Raw genomic sequence first — 25,821 nt, 5'->3', positions numbered from 1 at the left:
TTGACTTTTGACTTTAAATGGTCCAAGGTAACGTGGACCCAGCTTGTAGCTAGGAACACGAAACCGGATATATTTGGCAGAGAGCCACACTTTGTCACCAGGAGCGAAGACAGGAGGAGTTCTTCTCTTCTTATCAGCATGTCTCTTCTCCTCGAGTGCTAACTTGATGGCCGGAAGTTCACGGTCTCCAATAGAGTAATTCTTTTCAGCCGGAGAGAAAGCTTTTGAGAAAAAAACACAAGTAATGTTACGTCCGGTAGCGTTTTTTTTAAGAAGTATGGCTCCGGCTCCGACTGAGGAAGCTTCATGAAGAATGGCTTCAATGGATCAGGTCTGGACAGAACTGGTGCAGAGGCGAAGGCAGTTTTGAGACGATTGAAGGCCTCATCCGCTTGTGGAGGCCACGACTTAGGATTAGCATTCTTCCTGGTCAGAGCCACAATAAGGGCCACTATGGTGGAGAAGTGGGGAATAAACTGTCGGTAATAGTTGGCAAATCCCAGGAAGCGTTGGATAGCGCGGAGTCCAGAAGGGCGTGGCCAATCCAAAACCGCTGACAGTTTATCTGGATCGATCTGAAGCTCTTGGCCAGAGACTAGGTAACCTAGCAAAGGAAGACTGTTGCATTCAAAGAGACATTTTAAAAATTTAGCATACAGGTGGTTTTCACGAAGTCTTTGGAGCACTTGACGGACATGACGACGGTGTTCTTCTAAGTTAGAGGAAAAAATCAAGATGTCATCCAAGTAAACCACAATACAGGTATACAATAAGTCCCGAAAGATCTCATTAACGAAGTCCTGGAAGACTGCAGGGGTGTTGCAGAGCCCAAAGGGCATAAATAGATATTCAAAATGTCCATCTCTGGTATTGAAAGCAGTCTTCCACTCATCACCTTTCCGGATGCGAATAAGATTATACGCGCCCCTTAAGTCCAATTTGGTGAAGATACTTGCTCCGTGAAGACGGTCAAAGAGTTCAGAGATCAAAGGCAGGGGATAGCGGTTTTTGATGGTAATTTTATTTAAACCGCGGTAGTCAATACATGGTTGTAAGGATCCATCCTTTTTTTAAACAAAGAAGAACCCCGCTCCAGCAGGGGATGAGGACTTCCAAATAAAATCTCTCTTTAGGTTCTCCTGGATATACTCAGACATGGCTTGAGTCTCTGGGGCTGACAGAGGGTAAATCCTGTCACGGGGCGGAGTGGTACCAGGAAGGAGGTCAATGGGACAATCATAAGGTCTATGAGGAGGTAAGATCTCTGCTTGCTTTTTGCAGAAAACATCTGAAAAGTACTGGTAAGCCTTTGGAAGGCCCGGTAAAGGTGGAGCCTCAGGGGTTTGACAAGTGGGAGTACATGTGAGGCATCGTTTGTGACAAGAAGAACACCAACTTTTGATCTCCCCGGTGGTCCAGTCGAGGGTAGGAGCATGACGTTGGAGCCACGGCAGGCAGAGAAGAACCTCAGAGGTGCAGTTAAGCAGAACGAAAAATTAAATTTTTTCATGGTGAAGTCCAATGCTCATGGGCAGGGGTTTAGTGCGGTAGCGCACAGTGTAGTCCAATTTTTCTCCGTTAACAGAAGAGATAAAGAGCGGTTTGACGAGACGGGTTACTGGGATACTGAACCTATTAACGAAAGAGGCCAAAATAAAGTTTCCTGCAGAACCCAAGAAGGCCACTGCTGAGAAGGAGGAGTTGGCGGCAGGAGAAATCCGCACAGGTACAGTCAGACGTGGAGAGGCAGAATTCACACCAAGAGTCGTTTCACCCTTGTGAAGTAGGTGCGTGCGTTTCTCCTGACGCGGAGGGCGGATAGGACAGTCTTTTAGGAAGTGTTCGGTACTTGCACAGTACAGGCACAAATTCTCTTTACGGCGGCGAGTCCTCTCTTGTAGGGTCAGGCAGGACCAATCCACTTGCATAGCCTCCGCGGCGGAAGGCACAGGAACAGATTGCAAAGGACGTTGGAAGAGAGGAGCCGGGGAGAGAAACTGCCTGGTGCGAACAAGATCCTTTTCCTGTCGAAGTTCTTGGCGTCTTTCCGAGAAACGCATGTCGATGCGGGTGGCCAAAGGGATTAGTTCAGACAGATTTGCAGGAATTTCTCGTGCGGCCATGTTACTGGATAAGCCTTTCTTGAAGGTTGCACAGAGGGCCTCATTGTTCCAGGATAGCTCAGAGGCGAGGGTACGGAACTGAATGGCGTATTCGCCCACAGAAGAACTCCCTTGGACGAGGTTCAGCAAAGCAGTCTCGGCTATGGAGGCCTGGGCTGGCTCCTCAAACACTACGTACTTCTGAGAAGAAGGAGTGGATAGTAGCTGTGGCGGAATCGTTGTGGTCCCAGAGCAGTGTGGTCCATGACAAGGCCTTTCCAGACAGGAGGCTGACCACGAAAGCCACCTTGGACCGTTCAGTAGGGAATTGGTCCGAACACTGGGACAGGAATCCACGGCACTGTTTAGAGTCCCCATCAAACTTGTCCGGTAGAGACAGGCGGAAGCTGGAAGTAGCCACTCGCTGCGGAGGAGATGCAGGAGCTGGCGGAGGAGATGATTGCTGTAATTGCGGCAGAAGCTGTTGCAGCATAACGGTCAGTTGAGTCAGCTGCTGTGCTTGTTGCGTGATCTGTTGTGATTGCTGGGTGACCACTGTGGTTAGGTCAACGACACTAGGCAGCGGGACCTCAGCGGGATCCATGGCCGGATCTACTGTCAGGTTCCGGACTGGTATGCAGCGAGGACACTGGAGGTGGATCCTCTGTGTCAGTGGGGTGATGGTGTGGGCCGTACCAGGGGAACGGAATCTAAGGGGTTACTGGTTTTCACCAGAGCCCGCCGCAAAGCGGGATGGACTTGCAGCGGCAGGTAACCCCCAGGTCGTTCCACCCGATAGCGACTCAACCCCAACTGACAGCTGAGACAGGCGCGGTACACAGGGACAAGGCAAGAGCAAGGTCGGACGTAGCAGAAGGTCAGGGCAGGCAGAAAGAGTCGTAGTAAGGGGCAACAGCAGAAGGTCTGGGTACACAGGCTTGGGAACACACTAAATGCTTTCTCAGGGCACTAAGGCAACTAGATCAGGCAAGGACAGGAAGGGGAAGTGGGTTTTTATATACATGGAGCAGATGGAAGCTAATAGGGTGATTGGGCCAGGCACCAACTAGCGGTGCGCTGGCCCATTAAATCTGAGAGCCCCGGCACGCGCGCGCCCTAGAGAGCGGGGCCGCGCACACCGGGACCTAGCAGGAAATCGGGACAGGTGAGTAGGACAGGATGCGATCCGCTAGCGGGCACGTCCCGCTAGGCGGATCGCATCCCCGTCGGGCACAACAGAGAAGCTGCCGACCGGAGCGCTGCAGGGCAGAAGACGCCGCGAGCGCTCCGGAGGAGGAGCGCTCGGCGTAACACCCGGGCACAGGAGTACAGCGCAACACTCCCCCCCCCCCCCCCCCGGCCAAATAATTATTAGCCGCTGCGCTGTACTCCTGTGCCGGGTTGCAAATATTAAAAAGCAAACTTTAACTTACCTTCGTCCTCCATTCCCCCGTTGCTAAGGAACCGGCCTCACTGTTCTCCGCTGTTCTTGCTGCTTCCTGGGGATGTGAACGTCACAGAACCTTCAGCCTATCACCGGCCGCAGCGATGTCCCGCCTCGGCCGATGATAGGCTGAGCCCACTGTCATGTAATGACAGTGGGCTCAGCCTATCATCGGCCGAGTCGGGACATCGCTGCGGCCAGTGATAGGCTGAAGGCTCTGAGACGTCCCAACATCAGGAAGCAGCAAGAGCAACGGAGAACAGTGAGGCCGGTTCCTTAGCAACGGGGGAACGGAGGACGAAGGTAAGTTAAAGTTTGCTTTTTAATATTTGCAGCCCGGGCATTGCCTAGGTCAGTGCAGCCCACCCCGATAATCCAGCTAGGGCTTATTTTCGGGGTAGGGTGTATTTTTGGGGTGTTTATTTTTATTATGTTTATATATTTTTTATATGGAATTTGGGAAAAGGGGGGTGACTTCAACTTTTAATAAGGAAGGGGTTAATGTGTGTGTTTTTAAACTTTTTTTTAAACTTTTCTTTTTTTTACACTTTTAGTCCCTTTAGGGGACTTTTAGCAGGAATCATTTGATTCCTCATACAGATCAATGTGGTTCCATAAAACCACATTGATCTGTGTGCTCGATTGAGAAAGCCTGGCCCTACAAGTATCAACTGGGGGCTGGCCGGTATGACATGGGCTCAAGTCGGGAGCCCGCATCATACCCCGTTAACGGCACATGGACGAACATAGACGTCCATGGTCGTTAACGGGTTAAAAAAACACCCATTAACCCCTTCCTTATTAAAAGTTGAAATGACCCCCCTTTTTCCAAATTCCATATAAAAAATATGCAACCATAATAAAAATAAACATATGTGGTATCACCGCATGTGTAAATGTTTGAACTAAATATATCATTAATTTAACCGCACGGTCAATGACGTACGCGCAAAAAAAATCCAAATCCAAAATAGCATATTTTTGTTCACATTTTATATCATGAAAAAATGATTAAAAAGTGATCAAAAAGTCTGATCAATACAAAAATGGTACCGCTAAAAACTTTAGATCATGGCACAAAAAATTAGACCTCATACCGCCCCAGACGCTGAGATAGAAAAAAAACTTGTGGGGGTCAGAAGATGAAATTTTAAACGTGTAAATTTTTGTGCATGTAGTTATGATTTTTTCCAGAAGTATGACAAAATCAAACCTATATAAGTAGGGTATCATTTTAATCGAATGGACCTACAAAATAAAGTGAAGGTGTAATTTTTACCGAAAAATTTACTGTGTAGAAAAGGAAGCCCCCAAAAGTTAAAAAATTTAGTTTTTTCTTCAATTTTGTCACACAATGATTTCTTTTTTATTTTTGCTTTTGCCGTAGATTTTTGGGTACAAAGACTGATGTCATTACAAATTAGCATTGGTGGTACAAAAAATAAGCCATGATATGGATTTTTAGGTGCACAATTGAAAGGGTTATGATTTTTAAAAGGTAAGGAGGTTAAATAATCAGCTACACAGATACTGGCTAAACAAGGTCAGCTGACCAGCCCAACAAGCTAGGTATAGCCACCACAACCAAACTAAACAAAATCTCAGGGATGTTTAACCATTCAAGTTCTTACATGTGTGTTTGCAGCAAAGATGTGTGAGTAAATGCAGCAAAGCTGTGTATGTAGGTAGGTGCAACAGAGCAGTGTGCTTATGTGCAGAAGCAGATCTGTGTATGTAGGTGCAAAAGTTTATGGCCAGCATTTATCATTGTAGGTGTAAGTGAAGCATTTTTCTACACCTTTTTTTTGTGTGCTGGTAATGTGTAGAAGCACCAAATTTATGAAATGGTCACAGAGAATTTGATACATTTTTGTGCAGGTCACATTTTCTGAAATGTCTCTTCACATACACTAAAAAGTTAAAGGGGTACTCCGGTGAAAACCTTTTTTCTTTTAAATCAACTGGTGGCAGAAAGTTAAACAGATTTGTAAATTACTTCTATTAAAAAATATTAATCCTTCCTGTACTTATTAGCTGCTGAATACTACAGAGGAAATTATTTTCTTTTTGGAATGCTCTCTGATGACATCACGAGCACAGTTCTCTCTGCTGACGTTATTATAATAATAATAATGCTTTATTTATTGTTGTCCTTAGTGGGATTTGAACCCAAGTCCCAGCACTGCAAGCCAGCAGTGCTAACTACTGAGCCACCATGCTGCCCTTAGCATGCATCTGCTATGCATGGTTGCTAAAATGGACATAGATGTCAGCAGAGAGCACTGTGCTCGTGATGTCATCAGTGTTCCAAAAAGAAAGGAATTTCCTCTGTAGCATTCAGCAGCTAATATGTACTGGAAGGATTAAGATTTTTTAATAGAAGTAATTTACAAATATGTTTAACTTTCTGCCACCAGTTTATTTAAAAGAAAAAAGGTTTTCACCGGAGTACCCCTTTAAGCTAAGTCTGGGATGGTGTAGTTTTAGAGACTTTTCAGTGGCTTTGCGCCTTTTTTGGGCCTTTTCACAAAAAGGCGCAGTTCATAAAACCTTTCCATATCATCAGTATTGCCAAAATCAGTGAATTGCAACTCAAAATCAGCAGAAATGTGTAAAACAAAAGGCACAAAAAAGGCGCAAATAAACCCTGCTTGCTCCTTCGCTGCCTTCTCGGTGTCTTCTGCTCTGATCTGTATTCCCGCAGACCAGAGCAGAAGATGACCGATAATGCTGATCAGTGCTACGTCCTATACATAGCACTGAACAGTATTAGCAATCGAGTGATTGCTATAAATAGTCCCCTATGGGGACTATTAAAGTGTAAAAATAAAAGTAAAAAAAGTAAAAAAATTAAGTAAAAAAAATTTGAAAAACCCCCTCCCCCAATAAAAAAATTTCCTATTTCACCCCCAAATTTTCCCTATTTCCCCCTCAAAAAGTGTTAAAAAAATATTTCATATACATATTTGGTATCGCCAAGTGTGTAAATATCTGAACTATTAAAATAAAAGGTTAATGATACCGTACGGTGAACGGCATGAATGAAAAAATTTTTAAAAAGTCCAAAATAGATGCTTTTTTATAACATTTTATTCCCCAAAAAATTATTTAAAAATGGATTAAAAGTTTTATATAAGCAAATATGGTATCAATAAAAAGTACAGATCATGGTGCAAAAAATTAGCCCTCATACCGCCACTTATACGGAAAAATGAAAAAGTTTTAGGTCTTCAAAATAGGGGGATTTGAAATGTACTAATTTGGTTCAAAAGTTTTTTCAAGCGCAACAGTAATAGAAAAGTATGTTATCATGGGTATAATTTTAATCGCATTGACCCAAAGAATAAAGAACACATGTCATTTTTACCGTAAATTGTACGGCGTGAAAACAAAACCTTTCAAAATTAGCAAAATTGCGGTTTTCTTTTTAATTTCACCACACAAATAGTTTTTTGGTTGCGCCATATATTTTATGGTAAAGTGTGTGATGGCATTACAACGGACAACTGGTCGCGCAAAAAACAAGCCCTCATACTAGTCTGTGGATGAAAATATTAAAGAGTTATGATTTTATGAAGGCGTGGAGGAAAAAGCGAAAATGTAAAAATGTAATTGTCTGCGTCCTTAAGGCCTGCGTCCTTAAGGGGTTAAAGAAAGTAGAGAACTTGGGGGGAGGGGGCACTGAGTAATTTTTTATCTAAAAAAGGGGTGGCAGGCCAAATAAGAGTACGTTCACATGAGCGGATCCCCAGCACGTATTATGCTGCGGATGCGCCACTGAAGGCCGCTGTATGCTGCCTTTACAGGTGCCTGCTCGGAGCGGCAATATGCTTCGGCGCAGAAGCTGAATGTGCTACTGTCCAAGTTGCTGGTACTGCAGTCACTCCATTTTCTCTGCACTCATTCATGGACTCTGCACCTTTTAGAGCCGTAATTTATTTAAAAAAAAAGGCAGTACCAGCCCTGCACAAATATGTAGAAAAGAAGGTGGGCCAGTCCTTGAGCCTGTCGGTGTGTACCAAAGGGCACAGCAGTGCTGACGTGTGGAGCTGTAACTACGGTCAGGGACAATACATGTCCTTTATGGCCCACTGGGTGGATGTGGTTCCTGCACAGCCACACCAGCAACTTGGCCAATTCACGCTCTCACGACATTGTTCCTGCGACATTGTTCTACTCTGCCTCCTCATCCTCCACCATGTCCTCAGCCTCCACTGTACGGACAAGTCACAGTGCCCCTCCAGCATACCAAGTGTGCATGGCACGGTGGTGTCACGCTGTTCTTCACTTGGCTTGCTTCGGTGAAAGTCACACAGGAAAGGAACTGCTCAAAGTGATTCATCAAGAAATCAAATCATGGCTTTCTCCGTGACAATTGAAAATGGGAACCATGGTGACCGACAATGGGAAGAACATATTGTCTCTCTGCGTCAAGGAAGCCTGAGCCTTGCGCAGGATGTGGCAGGAGCAGTACCAGCTCCATCAGCAGCCTGAGTCTACAGTCCCTGATGAGTAGCTTTCTTCACCCGCATAGTGAAGCAACTAATCAGCAGCAGCAGGTAGACCTTGACCAGGACCTGAACCAGCAGATGGTGGCAAACTTTGACATGACCCTACCAAACCACATTGAAGATCTGCTGGACTTTTGGGCAGCCACACTGGATTTGTGGCCGCAACTAGCAGAGTTTGCCCTAGAAAAGCTGTCCTGCCCGGCCAGTAGTGTGGCATCAGAGCGGGTGTTTAGTGTGGTGGGGGCCATAGTAACCCCAAGGAGATCTTGCCTGTCCAACAAAAATGTGGAGAGACTGACCTTTGGCAAGATGAATAAGGCTTGGAACAGCCAGTATTTCCACCCACCAATGCCTGATGCATCAGACTAGATTATGCATGGTGCCACACCAACACTTTGACAAAAGAGTCCGGTTTCTTCTGCCTACCTGCCACAGCTACTATTCTGATTCTGCCACCCACCTGATGTCATACATCTGATGCCAAGTGCTTCTTCTTTCACCCACCTTCGTCAGCAGTACTGGTATTGCCACACATCATACCAATCTGTCACCAGGTTACTTTCAGGATTCCTGATGCTGCTGCAGCCACCCAATTCCGGGCTCTGTCATTGTACCGCCATATGATCTCCTCATGCTGCTGCCGCCACCTCCAAGCTCTGTCATTGTGCTGCCCTATGGTCCCGTCATGCTGCTGCTACCTCCAGGCTCTGTCATTGTGCCGCTCCCTATGGTCTCGTCATGCTGCTGCCACCTCCAGGCTCTGTCATTGTGCTGCTCTGTGGCCTACATAGGCTGTCGCCACCTCCAGGCTTTGTCATTGTGCCAACATGTTATCTCCTCATGCTGCTGGCACATTAAACTTGTTAATTTCTTCAAAATCTTCAATTGACATTTAAAAAATCTCTTTAGTCTCTTCAATTGTTAGGCCCTATGGTCTCGTCAGGCTGCTGCCACATCCAAACTCGAGGGAAACAGGTTGGAGCAATAAAAATAAACCTTAACACGGAACATGAGTTCAATCTGGTTGTCAAGCGGTTCCTTAAAGGAGTACTCCGGTGGAAAACTTGTTATTTTTTTTTTTTTAAATCAACTGGTGGCAAAAAGTAAAACAGATTTGTAAATCACTTCTATTAAAAAATCTTAATCCTTCCAGTACTTTTTATGGGCTGTATATAAAGAGAAATCAAAAAAAGAAATGCATTTCCTCTGATGTCATGACCACAGTGTTCTCTGCTGACCTCTGCTGTCCATTTTAGGAACTGTCCAGAGCAGCATATGTTTTGCTATGGGGATTTAGGTCAGCAGAGAGCACTGTGGTCATGACATTAGAGGAAATGCATTTCTTTTTTGGATTTCTCTTTAGTATACAGCCCCTAAAATGTACTGGAAGGATTAAGATTTTGTAATAGAAGTGATTTACAAATCTGTTTTACTTTTTGGCACCAGTTGATTTAAAAAGTTTTCCATGGGAGTACCCCTTTAAGCCTTCCAACCATCTGCAAGACATCCTAAAAATGTCCAGGAAACTTTGCATGCACTTCAGCCACTGGTACACCGCAAAGCACACCCTCCATAAGCTGCTCATCATTATATATTAGCTCTGGAATTTCCACAAGAATCCAAGGAAACAGGTTGGAGTGAAAAAAAATAAACCATAACTGATTCAATTACACATTTGTAGTTTTATACGCAGTTTCACACTACCAGCCGTATTTACTTACACGTGCATCGCTTAATATTTTAGACAAGCATATGATACTGGCAGAATCTACCCAGTAGCCATCCCGGGTCAGGCCTGAAGCACTGAGAGGGAGGACAAACTGAAACACTACTCTGTCATTGTGCCAATCTGTGGCCTACATAGGCTGTCGCCACCTCCATACTGTGTCATTGTACCGCCGTATGATCTCATGCTGCTGGTGGCACATTAAACTAGTTAATCTCTTTAAACTTTTCAATTGACATCTCAAAAATCTCTTTAATCTCTTCAATTGTGACGCCATATGGTCTCCTGACCCTGTTGCCACATCTAGACTCTGTCAGTGTGCCGCTCTGAGGCAGGGATTCTAATAGCGACGCCTGTAATCTGCATGTCATACTGAGTAACAGTATTATTTCACTACCCCAGCACACTCCCTATGCATGTTACAGCAAGGCAAAGTGTTCTACACCCCTATTGAGGCTCTCTGTAGCCCGGAAATAGCCGTTTTCAATAGCGAAACATTTCTCAGACACCTTATTGGTGCCCCTGATATTTCACAGGCAGTGATGACATTTTCTATAAGCCAGAGGCATGAAAAAGGCATGATCTAAAAGGTTATAAGTTAGGATTGCATGGTATTTCATAGGGAAAAAATCCACAAAAACAATACAGAAATAGTTTTTTTGTTGCTCCCCATTTAGTTAATGAGTTAATTAGAAAGTATGCCAAAGTTGCACCTTTTAAAAATATCACCTTAAACTCAAGCCATTATTCAACTAAAGTGATGGGTGAAAAAATGTTGCATCTACAAGGTTCAGCATATGTAGATAATTAAAGGGGTACTCCGGCGCTAAGACATCTTATCCCCTATCCAAAGGATAGGGGATAAGATGGCTGACCGTGGGGGTCCCGCCACTGGGGACCCCCGTGATCTCCCACGCCGCACCCCGTTAGCATCAGCCCCTGGAGCATGCTCGCTACGGGACTGATTACTAGCGATCACAGGGACGGAGCTTAGTGACGTCACGGCTCCGCCCCGTGTGACATCACGCTCCGCCCCCTCAATGCAAGCCTACAGAGGGGGCATCACGCCCCCTCCGTAGGCTTGCATTGAAGGGGTGGAGCCGTGACGTCACACGGGGCGGAGCTGTGACATCACTATGCTCCGTCCCTGTGATCGCTAGTAATCAGACCCGGAGCGAGCACACTCCGGGGGCTGATGTTAACGGGGTGCGGTGTGGGAGATCACGGGGGTCCCCAGCGGTGGGACCCCCGCTGTCAGCCATCTTATCCCCTATCCTTTGGATAGGGGATAAGATGTCTTAGCACCGGAGAACCGCTTTAATTACTATAGCTTTACTATAATTACTTCTTTATTACATACTTACAAATTACCTCTGTACATGCAATCTGATATTGTTTTTAATTTGAAAAACATTACTTATTTTCTCTAAAACAACACTATACCTGTTTGTTGGCTATTTTCTGGTATTGCAGCTCAGCTCTACTGAACAAAATAAAGCTGAGCTGCAATACATTACAAAACCTGTGGACAGGTGTGGTACTGTTATTGTAAGAAAGAAACCATGTTTTTCAAATTTTGGAAATGCCTACTCCACAGAACTCTGTGTATACAATTATGGTTCAGTTGGGTTTGAAAATGATATATTCATTTGGACCTGTCCTTTCTCATACCTAGGTGCTGTCTCACAATCTTTACACAGTACTCAACATCCCGCATGATCCTGTGGCTCTGGAAGATCATTTTCGTGATGATGATGATGGCCCAGTATCTAGTCAGGGTTATATGCCTTATTTGAACCAGTATATACTGGACAAGGTGAGTTATTTTATTATTTTATTTTCTAAGTTGTAATCTCTGTAACTTTAAAAGGGATTTAAATCTATACAGGTTTTGAGAATTATCAAACCTGTGCAGAGGAAAAGTTGTCCAGTTGCCCATAGCAGATAGCTTTTTTCATTTTTCATAGGCCTTTTCGAAAATGAAAGAAGCGATCTGATTGGTTGCTATAGGCAACTCAGCAACTTTTCCACTGGACAGGTTTTGATAAATTTCCCCCCATATAATTTTTTTTTTACCCAGTATACAGTTGTATTTATAAAAATAATGCTTTTGTGTTTTACTAGAATAAAATACTGCAAAAAATTTGACATTAACTTGAACCTACTATACTTTGCCACATTTATGTTTTTCTGTGACATTTCAAGTCATTGATATTTTACATTAAATAAAAACAATTATTCTTCAAATTCATCAAACTTTGCATTAGGTTGTAGAAGGTTCATTTGAAAAGGAACGGTTTCATGAGTTGTGCTGGACTCTGACAGCCAAAAAGAACTACCGCCCAGTTGGAGTAACACTTCCAAATGAAGAAGCTTTCCATCTTTGGTGTCTCTTCAACTATCTATCTGAAGATACATACCCACTTATTATGGTCCCTGATGAGGTGAGTTCTGTGCATAGTAATGTACATTTACAAAGTTTTGCAAATAATGAAAATAATAGAAAATCAGTTTAAAAACTATCTAGGTTGTTATCTATTTTGCTATTGTGTGAACCAAATTCCATGAGCAAACTGTTCCTCACTCTATGTAAAACATATAGGCAGTCCTCACCTCAACAAAGATTTAGGTATTTTAGAAAAAAACATGTGTAATTCAGACTATAGATAATGCTAATATAACCTCATCTAGCTGGCAATATAAACACAAATTCCCAGTGGCACGACACAGAGCATTCACTTGCTAGAATGGTAAGTATAAATGGCAACATTGTGATACAAATGGTGCAGCATTTATAAACCTTTTCATCACGTGGTGTTTTGGGTCTTTGATGCCAAGAGCAGAATTTCACCTTATTTCGCCTCATTTTTCATGGCATAATTCAAAGGAACTTGAGTCCCATGTTGAGGAAGTTCTATAGTTCTCTTCTGTCTGATCACCTCTGGCTGTGTCAGGAGCTGTCCAAAGCAGGAGAGGTTTTCTATGGGGAATTGTTCCTGGTTTGGACAGTCCTGACATGGACAGAGGTGGCAGCAGAGAGCACTTTTGTCAGACAGAAAAGAACTATAGAACTTCCTTTTGCAGCATACAACAGTTGATAAGTACTGGAAGGATTAAGATTTTTAAATAGAAGTAATTTACAACTTTGTTTAACTTTCTGGCACCAGTTGATTAGAAATAAAATCTGCTTTCCACCAGAGTGCCCCTTTAACCCCTTAAGGACGCAGGACGTAAATGTACGTCCTGGTCCGGTGGTACTTAACGCACCAGGACGTACATTTACGTCCTGTGCATAACCGCGGGCATCGGAGCGATGCCCGTGTCATGCGCGGCTAAGCCCGGCAGCCAGGGACCCGCCGGCAATGGCCGACGCCCGCGATCTCGCGGGCGTCCGCCATTAACCCCTCAGGTGCCGGGATCAATACAGATCCCGGCATCTGCGGCAGTGCGCGATTTAAATGAACGATCGGATCGCCCGCAGCGCTGCTGCGGGGATCCGATCATTCAGAACGCCGCACGGAGGTCCCCTCACCTTCCTGCTTCCGGCTCCCGGCGTCTTCTGCTCTGGTCTGTGATCGAGCAGACCAGAGCAGAAGATGACCGATAACACTGATCTGTTCTATGTCCTATACATAGAACAGATCAGTATTAGCAATCATGGTATTGCTATGAATAGTCCCCTATGGGGACTATTCAAGTGTAAAAAAAAATGTAAAAAAATGTAAAAGTAAAAAAAAAAGTGAAAAATCCCCTCCCCCAATAAAAAAGTAAAACGTCCGTTTTTCCTATTTTACCCCCAAAAAGCGTAAAAAATAATTTTCATAGACATATCTGGTATCGTCGCGTGCGTATATGTCCGAACTATTAAAATAAAATGTTAATGATCCCGTACGGTGAACGGCGTGAACGTAAAAAAAAAAAGTCCAAAATTGCTACTTTTTTAATACATTTTATTAAAAAAAATTATAAAAAATGTATTAAAAGTTTTTTATATGCAAATGTGGTATCAAAAAAAAGTAAAGATCATGGCGCAAAAAATGAGCCCTCATACCGCCGCATATACGGAAAAATAAAAAAGTTATAGGTCATCAAAATAAAGGGATTATAAACGTACTAATTTGGTTAAAAAGTTTGTGATTTTTTTTAAGCACAACAGTAATATAAAAGTATGTAATAATGGGTATCATATTAATCGTATTGACCCTCAGAATAAAGAACACACATCATTTTTACCGTAAATTGTACAGCGTGAAAATGAAACCTTCCAAAATTAGCAAAATTGCGTTTTTCTTTTTAATTTCCCCACAAAAATAGTGTTTTTTGGTTGCGCCATACATTTTATGATATAATGAGTTATGTCATTACAAAGGACAACTGGTTGCGCAAAAAACAAGCCCTCATACTAGTCTGTGGATGAAAATATAAAAGAGTTATGATTTTTAGAAGGCGAGAAGGAAAAAAGGAAAACGTAAAAATTAAATTGTCTGAGTCCTTAAGGCCAAAATGGGCTAAGGAATGATATCTTTATTGGATAACAAAACAAATGTAAGAAATGAGAGAATTTTAGGTAAAAGGTGTGTTTTTTTTTTTTTTTTTTTTTTTTTAAGGTGCAGTACCTTATTCAGAAACTGCTAATGACTGCAAGATCAGAAATGGGGGAGATGGAGTTAGGAGAGATGTCTTTGGAGCAGGGTGTCTCGGTCTGGCAGTTCCTGGACTTAGTTACTTCACCAAAGATACTAAGGAGTATTAGCATGGAAACACTTAGGATGGCAATCCAAGATATGTATGCAGAGATCATTCTAGATGTACTCAAACAGGTAAGATGCTTTATTATATTAACAAATACTTTATCTTTTTAAAAATCCTAATTTGGCTCTTCATTTTCTGTGATTTTATGTCACTATCTATGTAAAAAAAAAAAAATCTCGAAATCTAACAATTTTCACTCTGTCCACCAAACCTTATATTATGCTTATGTGTTTTTTTAAAGATCTATTCTCAGCAGATATCTCATTGCCATTACAGGCAGGATTAGAATCCAGTGCATTACAGATTTTAAAAAGAAAAACCTTATTTTTCTACTTACTATATTTGTTCTGTTTGACAAACGTATGTTTTGTTTGAAAACAGAGTGGATACAATTGAGAAAAATACTAACTGTAATTATGGTCTTAATTTTTAGTTAAAAAAAAAACCATGAAGGTGATGCATTTCCTTTAAAGCGGTTTTCCAGGACTTAATGTTAAATGGTCTATGCAAAGGATAGGCCATCAATTATTGAACAGTAGGGTGCCAACAACCAAAATCTCCACTAATAAGCTATTTGGTGCCCTGCAAAAAGACTGAATTTGGCCAGAAGCCCCACACCTTTCGTTGTATTGTCGCTAGGTTACCCAGCACCACTATACAATTAACGTTCAAGGGTATCCAACCCTGTTCACTGTATAGTGCTGGTCACAGAACAGCTCATTGGCTGAGTTGCCAGGTGTCATCAATCATAAAGTCCCAGAAAACCTTTTTAAACATAAGCAATGCCTTCAGTGAAAACAAACATACCTCTATTAAAGAAAAATCTATCGGCAGGTTACATTATCCTAAACTGCTGATAAAGGGCTAATAGGGCATGTTAAATAGAGGATTTTAGTACCTTTATTACGGCACATCGAAGCTTCTTTTTTATGTAATACTAGCGGAGTACCCGGCGTTGCCCGGTTTTTCCTTCCTCATCCTTGTTGGGGAAGAAAATCAACAAAGGAGGAAGCTTTTGACTTCAAATCCCATCCCCATATGTTGTTGTCATATCCCAACCCCATATCCCGTCCTCATATCCCGTCCTCATACCCCGACCTCCTATCCCGACCTCCTATCCAGTCCCCCTATCCTGTCCTCCTATCTCGACTTCCTATCTCCACCTCCTATCTCGACCTCCTATCTCAACCTCCTATCCCATCCTCCTATCCCGTCCTCCTATCTCGACCTCCTATCCTGAACTCCTATCCTGTCCGCCTATCTCAACCCCCTATCCCATCCTCCTATCCCCACCTCATATCCCCACCTCATATCCCGACCTCCTATCCCGACCTCCTATCCCGACCTCCTATCTCAACCTCCTATCTCAACCTCCTATCCCGACCTCCTATCTTGACCTCCTATCCCGTCCTTCTATCCCATTCTCCTATCTCGACCTCCTATCCCGTCCTCCTATCTCGACCTCCTATCCCGACCTCCTATCCCGTCCTCCTATCCCGTCCTCCTATCTCAACCTCCTATCCCGTCCTCCTATCCCGTCCTCCTATCCCGTCCTCCTATCTCGACCTCCTATCCCGACCTCTTATCTCGACCTCCTATCCCGTCCTCCTATCCTGTCCTCCTATCTCCACCTCTTATCTCCACCTCATATCCCGACCTCATATCCCGACCTCCTAACTCGACTTCCTATCCCGACCAACCCGTCCTTCTATCTTGGCCTCCTATCTCGTCTTCCTAGCTTGACCTCCCATCCCGTCCTCATATCCCAAACTGTAATATGTGTACCATGTATTGAAATATCACCAGCCGTACAGAAGTTATGTGAGAACATACATTTCCCATTGATTTGCATGGGACTTTAAACAAATGGGGGTAGTTAAGGGTTAAATTAACTATCCTATATTTTAAGTGGACATATAAGTAACATGTGACCAAGTATTATCAAAATATCTCCAGCCGTTTGGAAGTTATGCAGTAACATATATTTCCCATAGACTTGTATAGGACTTTAAACATAAACCCCGCCCCCAGCAAATGGGGGTAAGTAAGGGTTAAATCACCTATCCCATGTTTGTTGTTGACATATAAGTAAAATGTGTGCCAAGTTTCATGTCAATATCTTTAGCCGTTTGGAAGTTTTTGTGGAACATACATACACACACACACACACGTTGAGTTTTATATATATAGATATGCACTTTATTGATATGCAAATTAGGGAGTAACTTAAGGCCATTGCAGAAGGTCTGCTCAGTATTCATGCTGAATCGTTCTTAGAGGAGCAGGCCATATCAGTGCACCTAGTGGCCTTAATTTCATATAAATAAAATGAATATTACAGGTTAACAGCACACACAGGAGCACCATATTAAAGGTACTATAAGCCTCAATTTAACAGCCTCTATTAGCAGGTTACCATGCCCTAACCAGCCGATGGATTCCCTTGAAGTGTTTTTCCCTTCTCATAAAGTGATAGCATATTGCTATGATATACTATCTTTTTTATGATTGACCTCTATGAATGAAGAGGACACAGTGAAGGGGAATGCACAGCCAGCTAGCCAGAAGTATCACTGTGAGCAGGCAAAAGACTGAGGGGAACACAAATGTACACTAGTTCTGCATCCACATATTTCTCACAAACAGTGGGATCCCAAGGGTTAGACCCCCACTGATCATATAGTGATAGCATATCCTACTTTAAGACTTCTTGGAGCTGTAGATGTTTTAGCTTAACTTGATAATAGTATTCAACCCTTTCCACAAACAAAAATGTCCTTGTACTTTATATGTTTAGTGCATTTTATGTTTTAACAGGGATACCTCCTGAAAAAGGCAAATTTAAGGAGGACCTGGACAGAGCGCTGGTTCATTCTAAAACCGAGAATTCTGAGCTACTATGAGAATGAAGATTGTAAGGAGATAAAAGGAAGTATTGCTATAGACAAGGATTGTGGTGTTGAGGTTAGTATTTGCACTTTGACCACCTCACCACCAATATTTTGGGAGATAGAGACGCTATAGTTATTGCAATAATAAACTTGGGGCATGCTGCAACCTTGTTCTTTTAAAGAATTGTGTGTGAAGCTTTAACATTTCTCGACATTTGACATACAAATACAACAAATGCCTTGGCATGAATTTTACCTATCCAGAAACACCAAGCTCATATGTTAGTACATGAAATAAGGTTTGTCACATTACCTACCTAAGTTACAAAATGCAGAGGCGCTCCTTGTGCAGGCTTGCTACAACGTGAGGACACGGGGGGGGAGATCAGCGGCTTACCGGAGCAGGTTGTGTACCTGCATAGACAACAATGGTGAGCGCATGGAGGAAGATGAATGTTCAGCCTGACTGCAGCTTTCCTGTGTGGATATATGGAACAGCAAACGACTTCAGCAGTTATCAGGAATACAACGTGGCTGTGCAGAACTTCAAACCTTTTTTGTTAGTGCTGAACATTTTAGTCTTAATAGACCTTTCGACCCTATATGTCCCAGTAGTGAGGCCTATAATAACTATGACATCTAGGCAGTCACATTTGTCTGGCCTCCGTGGGCTTCTTTCCCCCTTAGACATAGTCACTGGTGTTGACTAGTTGTCATGGAAGCTGGAGAATTATGTGGTTGTCATTTTTGTGTTTCTATTACACCCTCCAATCTGATCCCTTGATCAGGAAGAAAGTCAGAATAATATAAAAGTTATAGGGGTAATAATATGGTGACCCAAAGCAATAAAAAAAAAAATTGTTATTTTTTAAAGTAATCAAAAATTGAGAGTTGTAGTTTTGCTACAGCTGGAGGCTTCCTGTTTGGGAGCACACTGCCAATAAGGACCTGTTCACATTATACATATTTAACATGCCTCTTTTAAACTAAAAATAGGGAACAGAGACTCACTGAACAGGTCCACACTTACTACACTTGTTCCTGCTGTTGCGCCGCCTCTAGTGATGTCACTAGACCAAGCCAGAGCAGAAACAAGGAGGGCAAGTGATCTATTGCTCACTGTATACAGCACTCTATACAAATTTCAGGTTTACTTTATGGTGACATAACTCTTTCATTGCTGGGCCAGCACATAGCCTAGTAAGGGGTTACAGTAGAGCAGGGATCTATACGGATAGCTGCTTTACTGTATGGTTCTTGCTAGGTAGGATGTATACAATGTATACCTCCTGCCCATCCAGAGCTCTACCTGCAGCTGTATAGCTGTGGGAACAGCTCAGCTGCGCTAGGAGCAGGGACTCCAGTCAGTACAGTGATGGGAATCCGGGCTTCTCTATAGTATACAGTGGTGTGCTTTGCACCACTATTTGTTCTACAGCTGGTAATGCATCACTACTTACCTCATTACACTCACTGTACCCAACACATGGAGTGGTACCCTGAAAGCAGTGGAAAACTGCCACAGTGTAAAAAAGTTTCCACACACTTCAAAAACCGCAAAAAAGCTGTTGCAGTTTTGCACTTGCTTTTTAGGCCATTTTTTTACACCTAAAAAAAAGTTTGAAAAAATGCAAGTGGAAATCTAGCAAATTTGAAGGATTTGTAGTATTGTGGTGTTTTTTGTGGTCTTTGATGAAAAGAGCAGGAAACTGTCTTAAAAGTAATATTAACACACAAAACACACACACAAAATTGCAGTAAAAATCGTGGCAAAAAACGTTACCAGTGCAATTATTTGCATATAGTATACTGGGTGAATAAAATCAGATGAGGCATGAGGGGTCCATGTGACTTTATCACCTAAAAGTCCACTTAAACCTGAAAGCTGCTCTAAGTATCTCTAAAATTAATTTGCATTGCATAATCCTCAAAAAACAATTGTTGCATACCAGCAATTTTGGATACACACGTGCCTGAGGATTCAGGCTTGTTTGGCTTGTACACTGCTCAAAAAAATAAAGGGAACACTAAGATAACACATCCTAGATCTGGATGAATGTACTAATCGTATGAAATACTTTCGTCTTTACATTAATGGAAATCACATTTATTAACCAATGGAGGTCTGGATATGGAGTCACACTCAAAATCAAAGTGGAAAACCACACTACAGGCTGATCCAACTTTGATGTAATGTCCTTACAACAAGTCAAATGAGGCTCAGTAGTGTGTGTGGCCTCCACGTGCCTGTATGACCTCCCTACAACGCCTCGGCATGCTCCTGATGAGGTGGCTCCTGGATAGTATGTGGTGCAACGTGGGGTTGGTGGATGGAGCGAGACATGATGTCCCAGATGTGCTCAATCGGATTCAGGTCTGGGGAACAGGCGGGCCAGTCCATAGCATCAATGCCTTCCTCTTGCAGAACTGCTGACACACTCGAGCCACATAAGGTCTAGCATTGTCTTGCATTAGGAGGAACCCAGGGCCAACCACACCAGCATATGGTCTCACAAGGGGTCTGAGGATCTCATTTTGGTACTTAATGGCAGTCAGGCTACCTCTGGCAAGCACATGGACGGCTGTGCAACCCCCCAAAGAAATGCCACCCCACACCATTACAGACCGGTCATGTTGGAGGATGTTGCAGGCAGCAGAACGTTCTCCATGGCGTCTCCAGACTCTGTCACGTCAGTCACATTGTTACGCCGAGCGCTCCGGGTCCCCGCTCCTCCCCGGAGCGCTCGCAGCGTTCTCTCATTCGCAGCGCCCCGGTCAGACCTGCTGACCGGGTGCGCTGCGATATTACTCCCAGCCGGGATGCGATTCGCGATGCGGGACGCGCCCGCTCGCGATGCGCATCTCGGCTCCCGTACCTGACCCGTTCCCCGTCTGTGTTGTCCCGGTGCGCGCAGCCCCGCTCCTTAGGGCGCCGGGTCTCTGCCATTTAAAGGGCCGCTGCGCCACTGATTGGCGCAGCAGGCCTAATCAGTATTCTCACCTGTACACTCCCCACTTATACCTCACTTCCCCTGCACTCCCTCGCCGGATCTTGTTGCCATTGTGCCAGTGAAAGCGTTTCCTTGTGTGTTCCTGGCCTGTGTTCCAGACCTCCTGCCGTTGCCCCTGACTACGATCCTTGCTGCCTGCCCTGACCTTCTGCTACGTCCGACCTTGCTCTTGTCTACTCCCTTGTACCGCGCCTATCTTCAGCAGTCAGAGAGGTTGAGCCGTTGCTGGTGGATACGACCTGTTTGCTACCGCCGCTGCAAGACCATCCCGCTTTGCGGCGGGCTCTGGTGAATACCAGTAGCAACTTAGAACCGGTCCACCAACACGGTCCACGCCAATCCCTCTCTGGCACAGAGGATCCACCTCCAGCCAGCCGAATCGTGACAGTAGATCCGGCCATGGATCCCGCTGAAGTCCCACTGCCAGTTGTCGCCGACCTCACCACGGTGGTCGCCCAGCAGTCGCAACAGATAGCGCAACAAGGTCACCAGCTGTATCAACTGACCGTGATGCTACAGCAGCTATTACCACAGCTCCAGCAACAATCTCCTCCGCCAGCTCCTGCACCTCCTCCGCAGCGAGTGGCCGCTTCCGGCTTACGATTATCCTTGCCGGATAAATTTGATGGGGACTCTAAGTTTTGCCGTGGCTTTCTTTCGCAATGTTCCCTGCACTTGGAGATGATGTCGGACCAGTTTCCAACTGAAAGGTCTAAGGTGGCTTTCGTAGTCAGCCTTCTGTCTGGGAAAGCTCTGTTATGGGCCACACCGCTCTGGGACCGCAATGACCCTGTCACTGCCTCTGTACACTCCTTCTTCACGGAGATCCGAAGTGTCTTTGAGGAACCTGCCCGAGCCTCTTCTGCTGAGACTGCCCTGCTGAACCTGGTCCAGGGTAATACTTCTGTTGGCGAGTACGCCATCCAATTCCGTACTCTTGCCTCCGAATTATCCTGGAATAATGAGGCCCTCTGCGCGACCTTTAAAAAAGGCCTATCCAGCAACATTAAAGATGTGCTGGCCGCACGAGAAATTCCTGCTAACCTGCATGAACTTATTCATCTTGCCACCCGCATTGACATGCGTTTTTCCGAAAGGCGTCAGGAGCTCCCCCAGGATATGGACTTTGTTCGCACGAGGCGGTTTCTCTCCCCGGCTCCTCTCTCCTCTGGTCCTCTGCAATCCGTTCCTTTGCCTCCCGCCGTGGAGGCTATGCAAGTTGACCGGTCTCGCTTGACACCTCAAGAGAGGACACGACGCCGCATAGAGAACCTATGCCTGTACTGTGCCGGTACCGAACACTTCTTGAAAGATTGTCCTATCCGTTCTCCCCGCCTGGAAAGACGTATGCTGACTCCGCACAAAGATGAGACAGTTCTTGATGTCTACTCTGCTTCTCCACGCCTTACTGTGCCTGTGCGGATATCTTCCTCTACCTTCTCCTTCTCTGCTACGGCCTTCTTGGATTCCGGATCTGCAGGAAATTTTATTTTGGCCTCTCTCATCAACAGGTTCAACATCCCGGTGACCAGTCTCGCCAGACCCCTCTACATCAATTCTGTTAACAATGAAAGATTGGACTGTACCGTGCGTTACCGCACGGAACCTCTCCTAATGTGCATCGGACCTCATCACGAAAAAATTGAATTTTTGGTCCTCTCCAACTGCACTTCTGAAATTCTTCTTGGATTACCGTGGCTTCAACGCCATTCCCCAACCCTTGATTGGTCCACAGGAGAAATCAAGAACTGGGGTACTTCTTGTCACAAGGACTGTCTTAAATCGGTTCCCAGTACTCCTTGCCGTGACCCTGTGGTTCCCCCTGTATCCGGTCTTCCTAAGGCTTATATGGACTATTCTGACGTTTTTTGCAAAAAGCAAGCTGAGACTTTGCCTCCTCACAGGCCTTATGACTGTCCTATTGACCTCCTCCCGGGTACTACCCCACCCCGGGGCAGAATCTTTCCTCTGTCTGCTCCTGAGACTCTTGCCATGTCGGAGTACATCCAGGAGAATTTAAAAAAGGGGTTTATCCGCAAGTCCTCCTCTCCTGCCGGAGCTGGATTTTTTTTTGTGTCCAAAAAAGATGGCTCCCTACGTCCTTGTATTGATTACCTCGGACTTAATAAAATCACGGTAAAAAAACGCTACCCCTTACCTCTTATCTCGGAACTCTTTGATCGCTTACAAGGTGCCCACATCTTTACCAAACTGGACTTAAGAGGTGCTTATAATCTCATCCGCATCAGGGAGGGGGACGAATGGAAGACCGCATTTAACACCAGAGATGGACACTTTGAGTATCTGGTCATGCCCTTTGGCCTATGCAACGCCCCTGCCGTCTTCCAAGACTTTGTTAATGAAATTTTTCGTGATCTCCTATATTCCTGTGTTGTGGTTTATCTGGACGATATTCTGATTTTTTCTGCCAACTTAGAAGAACACCGCCAGCATGTCCGCATGGTTCTTCAGAGACTTCGTGACAATCAACTTTATGCCAAAATGGAGAAATGTCTCTTTGAATGTCAATCTCTTCCTTTCCTAGGATACTTGGTCTCTGGCCAGGGACTACAAATGGACCCAGATAAACTCTCTGCCGTCTTAGATTGGCCACGCCCCTCCGGACTCCGTGCCATCCAACGTTTTTTGGGGTTCGCCAATTATTACAGACAGTTTATTCCACACTTTTCCACTATTGTGGCTCCTATCGTGGCTTTAACCAAGAAAAATGCCAATCCCAAGTCCTGGTCCCCCCAAGCGGAAGACGCATTTAAACATCTCAAGTCTGCCTTTTCTTCCGCTCCCGTGCTCTCCAGACCTGACCCATCTAAACCCTTCCTATTGGAGGTAGATGCCTCCTCAGTGGGAGCTGGAGCTGTCCTTCTACAAAAAAATTCTTCCGGGCATGCTGTGACTTGTGGTTTTTTTTCTAGGACCTTCTCCCCGGCGGAGAGAAACTATTCCATCGGGGATCGAGAACTACTGGCCATTAAATTGGCGCTTGAGGAATGGAGGCACCTGCTGGAGGGATCAAAATTTCCAGTTATCATATACACTGATCACAAGAATCTCTCCTATCTCCAGTCTGCCCAACGACTGAACCCTCGCCAGGCTAGGTGGTCGTTGTTCTTTGCCCGTTTTAACTTTGAAATCCATTTTCGCCCTGCTGACAAGAACATTAGGGCCGATGCCCTCTCTCGTTCTTCTGATGCCTCTGAAGTAGAGGTCTCTCCGCAACACATCATTCCTCCGGACTGTCTGATCTCCACTTCTCCAGCTTCCATCAGGCAAACTCCTCCAGGGAAGACCTTCGTTTCTCCACGCCAGCGTCTCGGGATTCTCAAATGGGGACACTCCTCCCACCTCACAGGCCATGTGGGCATCAAAAAATCCTTGCAACTCATCTCTCGATTTTATTGGTGGCCGACTCTGGAGACTGATGTTATTGATTTCGTGCGGGCCTGTACTGTCTGTGCCCGGGATAAGACTCCTCGCCAGAAGCCTGCTGGTCTCCTTCATCCTCTGCCTGTTCCTGAACAGCCTTGGTCACAGATTGGTATGGACTTTATTACGGACTTGCCCTCATCCCGTGGCAACACAGTTGTTTGGGTGGTCGTTGATCGATTTTTATTCCTCTTCCTGGTCTTCCTTCAGCGCCTCAGTTGGCAAAGCAATTTTTTGTACACATTTTTCGCCTTCACGGTTTGCCCACGCATATCGTCTCGGATAGAGGCGTCCAATTCGTGTCTAAATTCTGGAGGGCCCTCTGTAAACAGCTCAAGATCAAATTAAACTTCTCTTCTTCTTATCATCCCCAATCCAATGGGCAAGTAGAAAGAGTTAATCAGGTCCTGGGTGACTATTTACGGCATTTTGTTTCCTCCCGCCAGGATGACTGCGCAGATCTTCTACCATGGGCCGAATTCTCATACAACTTCAGAGTCTCCGAATCTTCTGCTAAATCCCCATTTTTCGTGGTGTACGGCCGTCACCCTCTTCCTCCCCTCCCTACTCCCTTGCCCTCTGGTTTGCCCGCTGTGGATGAAGTGACTCGTGATCTTTCCACCATATGGAAAGAGACCCAAAATTCTCTTTTACAGGCTTCATCCCGGATGAAAAGATTTGCTGATAAAAAAAGAAGAACTCCCCCCATTTTTGCTCCCGGAGACAAGGTATGGCTCTCCGCTAAATATGTCCGCTTTCGTGTCCCCAGTTATAAACTGGGACCACGCTATCTTGGTCCTTTCAAAATCAAGTGCCAGATCAACCCTGTCTCTTACAAACTCCTTCTTCCTCCTTCTCTCCGTATTCCCAATGCCTTCCATGTCTCTCTCCTTAAACCACTCATCCTTAACCGCTTCTCTCCCAAAGTTGTTTCTCCCACTCCAGTTTCCGGATCTTCTGACGTCTTTTCTGTGAAGGAGATTCTAGCATCCAAGACGGTCAGAGGTAAAAGATTCTTCTTGGTCGACTGGGAGAATTGCGGCCCTGAGGAGAGATCCTGGGAACCTGAGGACAACATCCTGGACAAAAGTCTTATCCTCAGGTTCTCAGGCTCCAAAAAGAGGGGGAGACCCAAGGGGGGGGGGTACTGTTACGCCGAGCGCTCCGGGTCCCCGCTCCTCCCCGGAGCGCTCGCAGCGTTCTCTCATTCTCAGCGCCCCGGTCAGACCTGCTGACCGGGTGCGCTGCGATATTACTCCCAGCCGGGATGCGATTCGCGATGCGGGATGCGCCCGCTCGCGATGCGCATCTCGGCTCCCGTACCTGACCCGTTCCCCGTCTGTGTTGTCCCGGTGCGCGCAGCCCCGCTCCTTAGGGCGCGCGCGCGCCGGGTCTCTGCCATTTAAAGGGCCGCTGCGCCACTGATTGGCGCAGCAGGCCTAATCAGTATTCTCACCTGTGCACTCCCCACTTATACCTCACTTCCCCTGCACTCCCTCGCCGGATCTTGTTGCCATTGTGCCAGTGAAAGCGTTTCCTTGTGTGTTCCTGGCCTGTGTTCCAGACCTCCTGCCGTTGCCCCTGACTACGATCCTTGCTGCCTGCCCTGACCTTCTGCTACGTCCGACCTTGCTCTTGTCTACTCCCTTGTACCGCGCCTATCTTCAGCAGTCAGAGAGGTTGAGCCGTTGCTGGTGGATACGACCTGGTTGCTACCGCCGCTGCAAGACCATCCCGCTTTGCGGCGGGCTCTGGTGAATACCAGTAGCAACTTAGAACCGGTCCACCAACACGGTCCACGCCAATCCCTCTCTGGCACAGAGGATCCACCTCCAGCCAGCCGAATCGTGACACACATGTGCTCAATGTGAACCTGCTTTTATCTGTGAAGAGCACAGGGTGCCAGTGGCGTATTTGCCAATCTTGGTGTTCTCTGGCAA

General features: G+C 45.2%; 1 protein-coding gene across 4 annotated transcripts in view; it reads left to right on the top strand.

Annotated features, from left to right (window-relative positions):
- DEF6 (DEF6 guanine nucleotide exchange factor) overlaps window positions 1–25,821 on the top strand; it is a 336,873-nt gene that overhangs the window by 94,051 nt on the left and 217,001 nt on the right. For all 4 annotated transcript variants that reach the window (XM_056557667.1, XM_056557665.1, XM_056557663.1 and 1 more), the window contains 4 exons: window positions 11,459–11,599; window positions 12,051–12,227; window positions 14,391–14,603; window positions 17,353–17,499. In XM_056557667.1, the coding sequence (XP_056413642.1) occupies window positions 11,567–11,599; window positions 12,051–12,227; window positions 14,391–14,603; window positions 17,353–17,499 (570 nt within the window). In that variant the 5' untranslated portion in view covers window positions 11,459–11,566. The remainder of the gene's footprint in view (window positions 1–11,458; window positions 11,600–12,050; window positions 12,228–14,390; window positions 14,604–17,352; window positions 17,500–25,821) is intronic.

This window comes from Hyla sarda, chromosome 2 (genome assembly GCF_029499605.1).
Source record: "Hyla sarda isolate aHylSar1 chromosome 2, aHylSar1.hap1, whole genome shotgun sequence".
In the NCBI taxonomy this organism is placed as follows: domain Eukaryota; kingdom Metazoa; phylum Chordata; class Amphibia; order Anura; family Hylidae; genus Hyla; species Hyla sarda.
The sequence above is the reverse complement of the archived record's forward strand: the minus strand, read 5'-3'. Positions and strand labels throughout refer to the sequence as shown.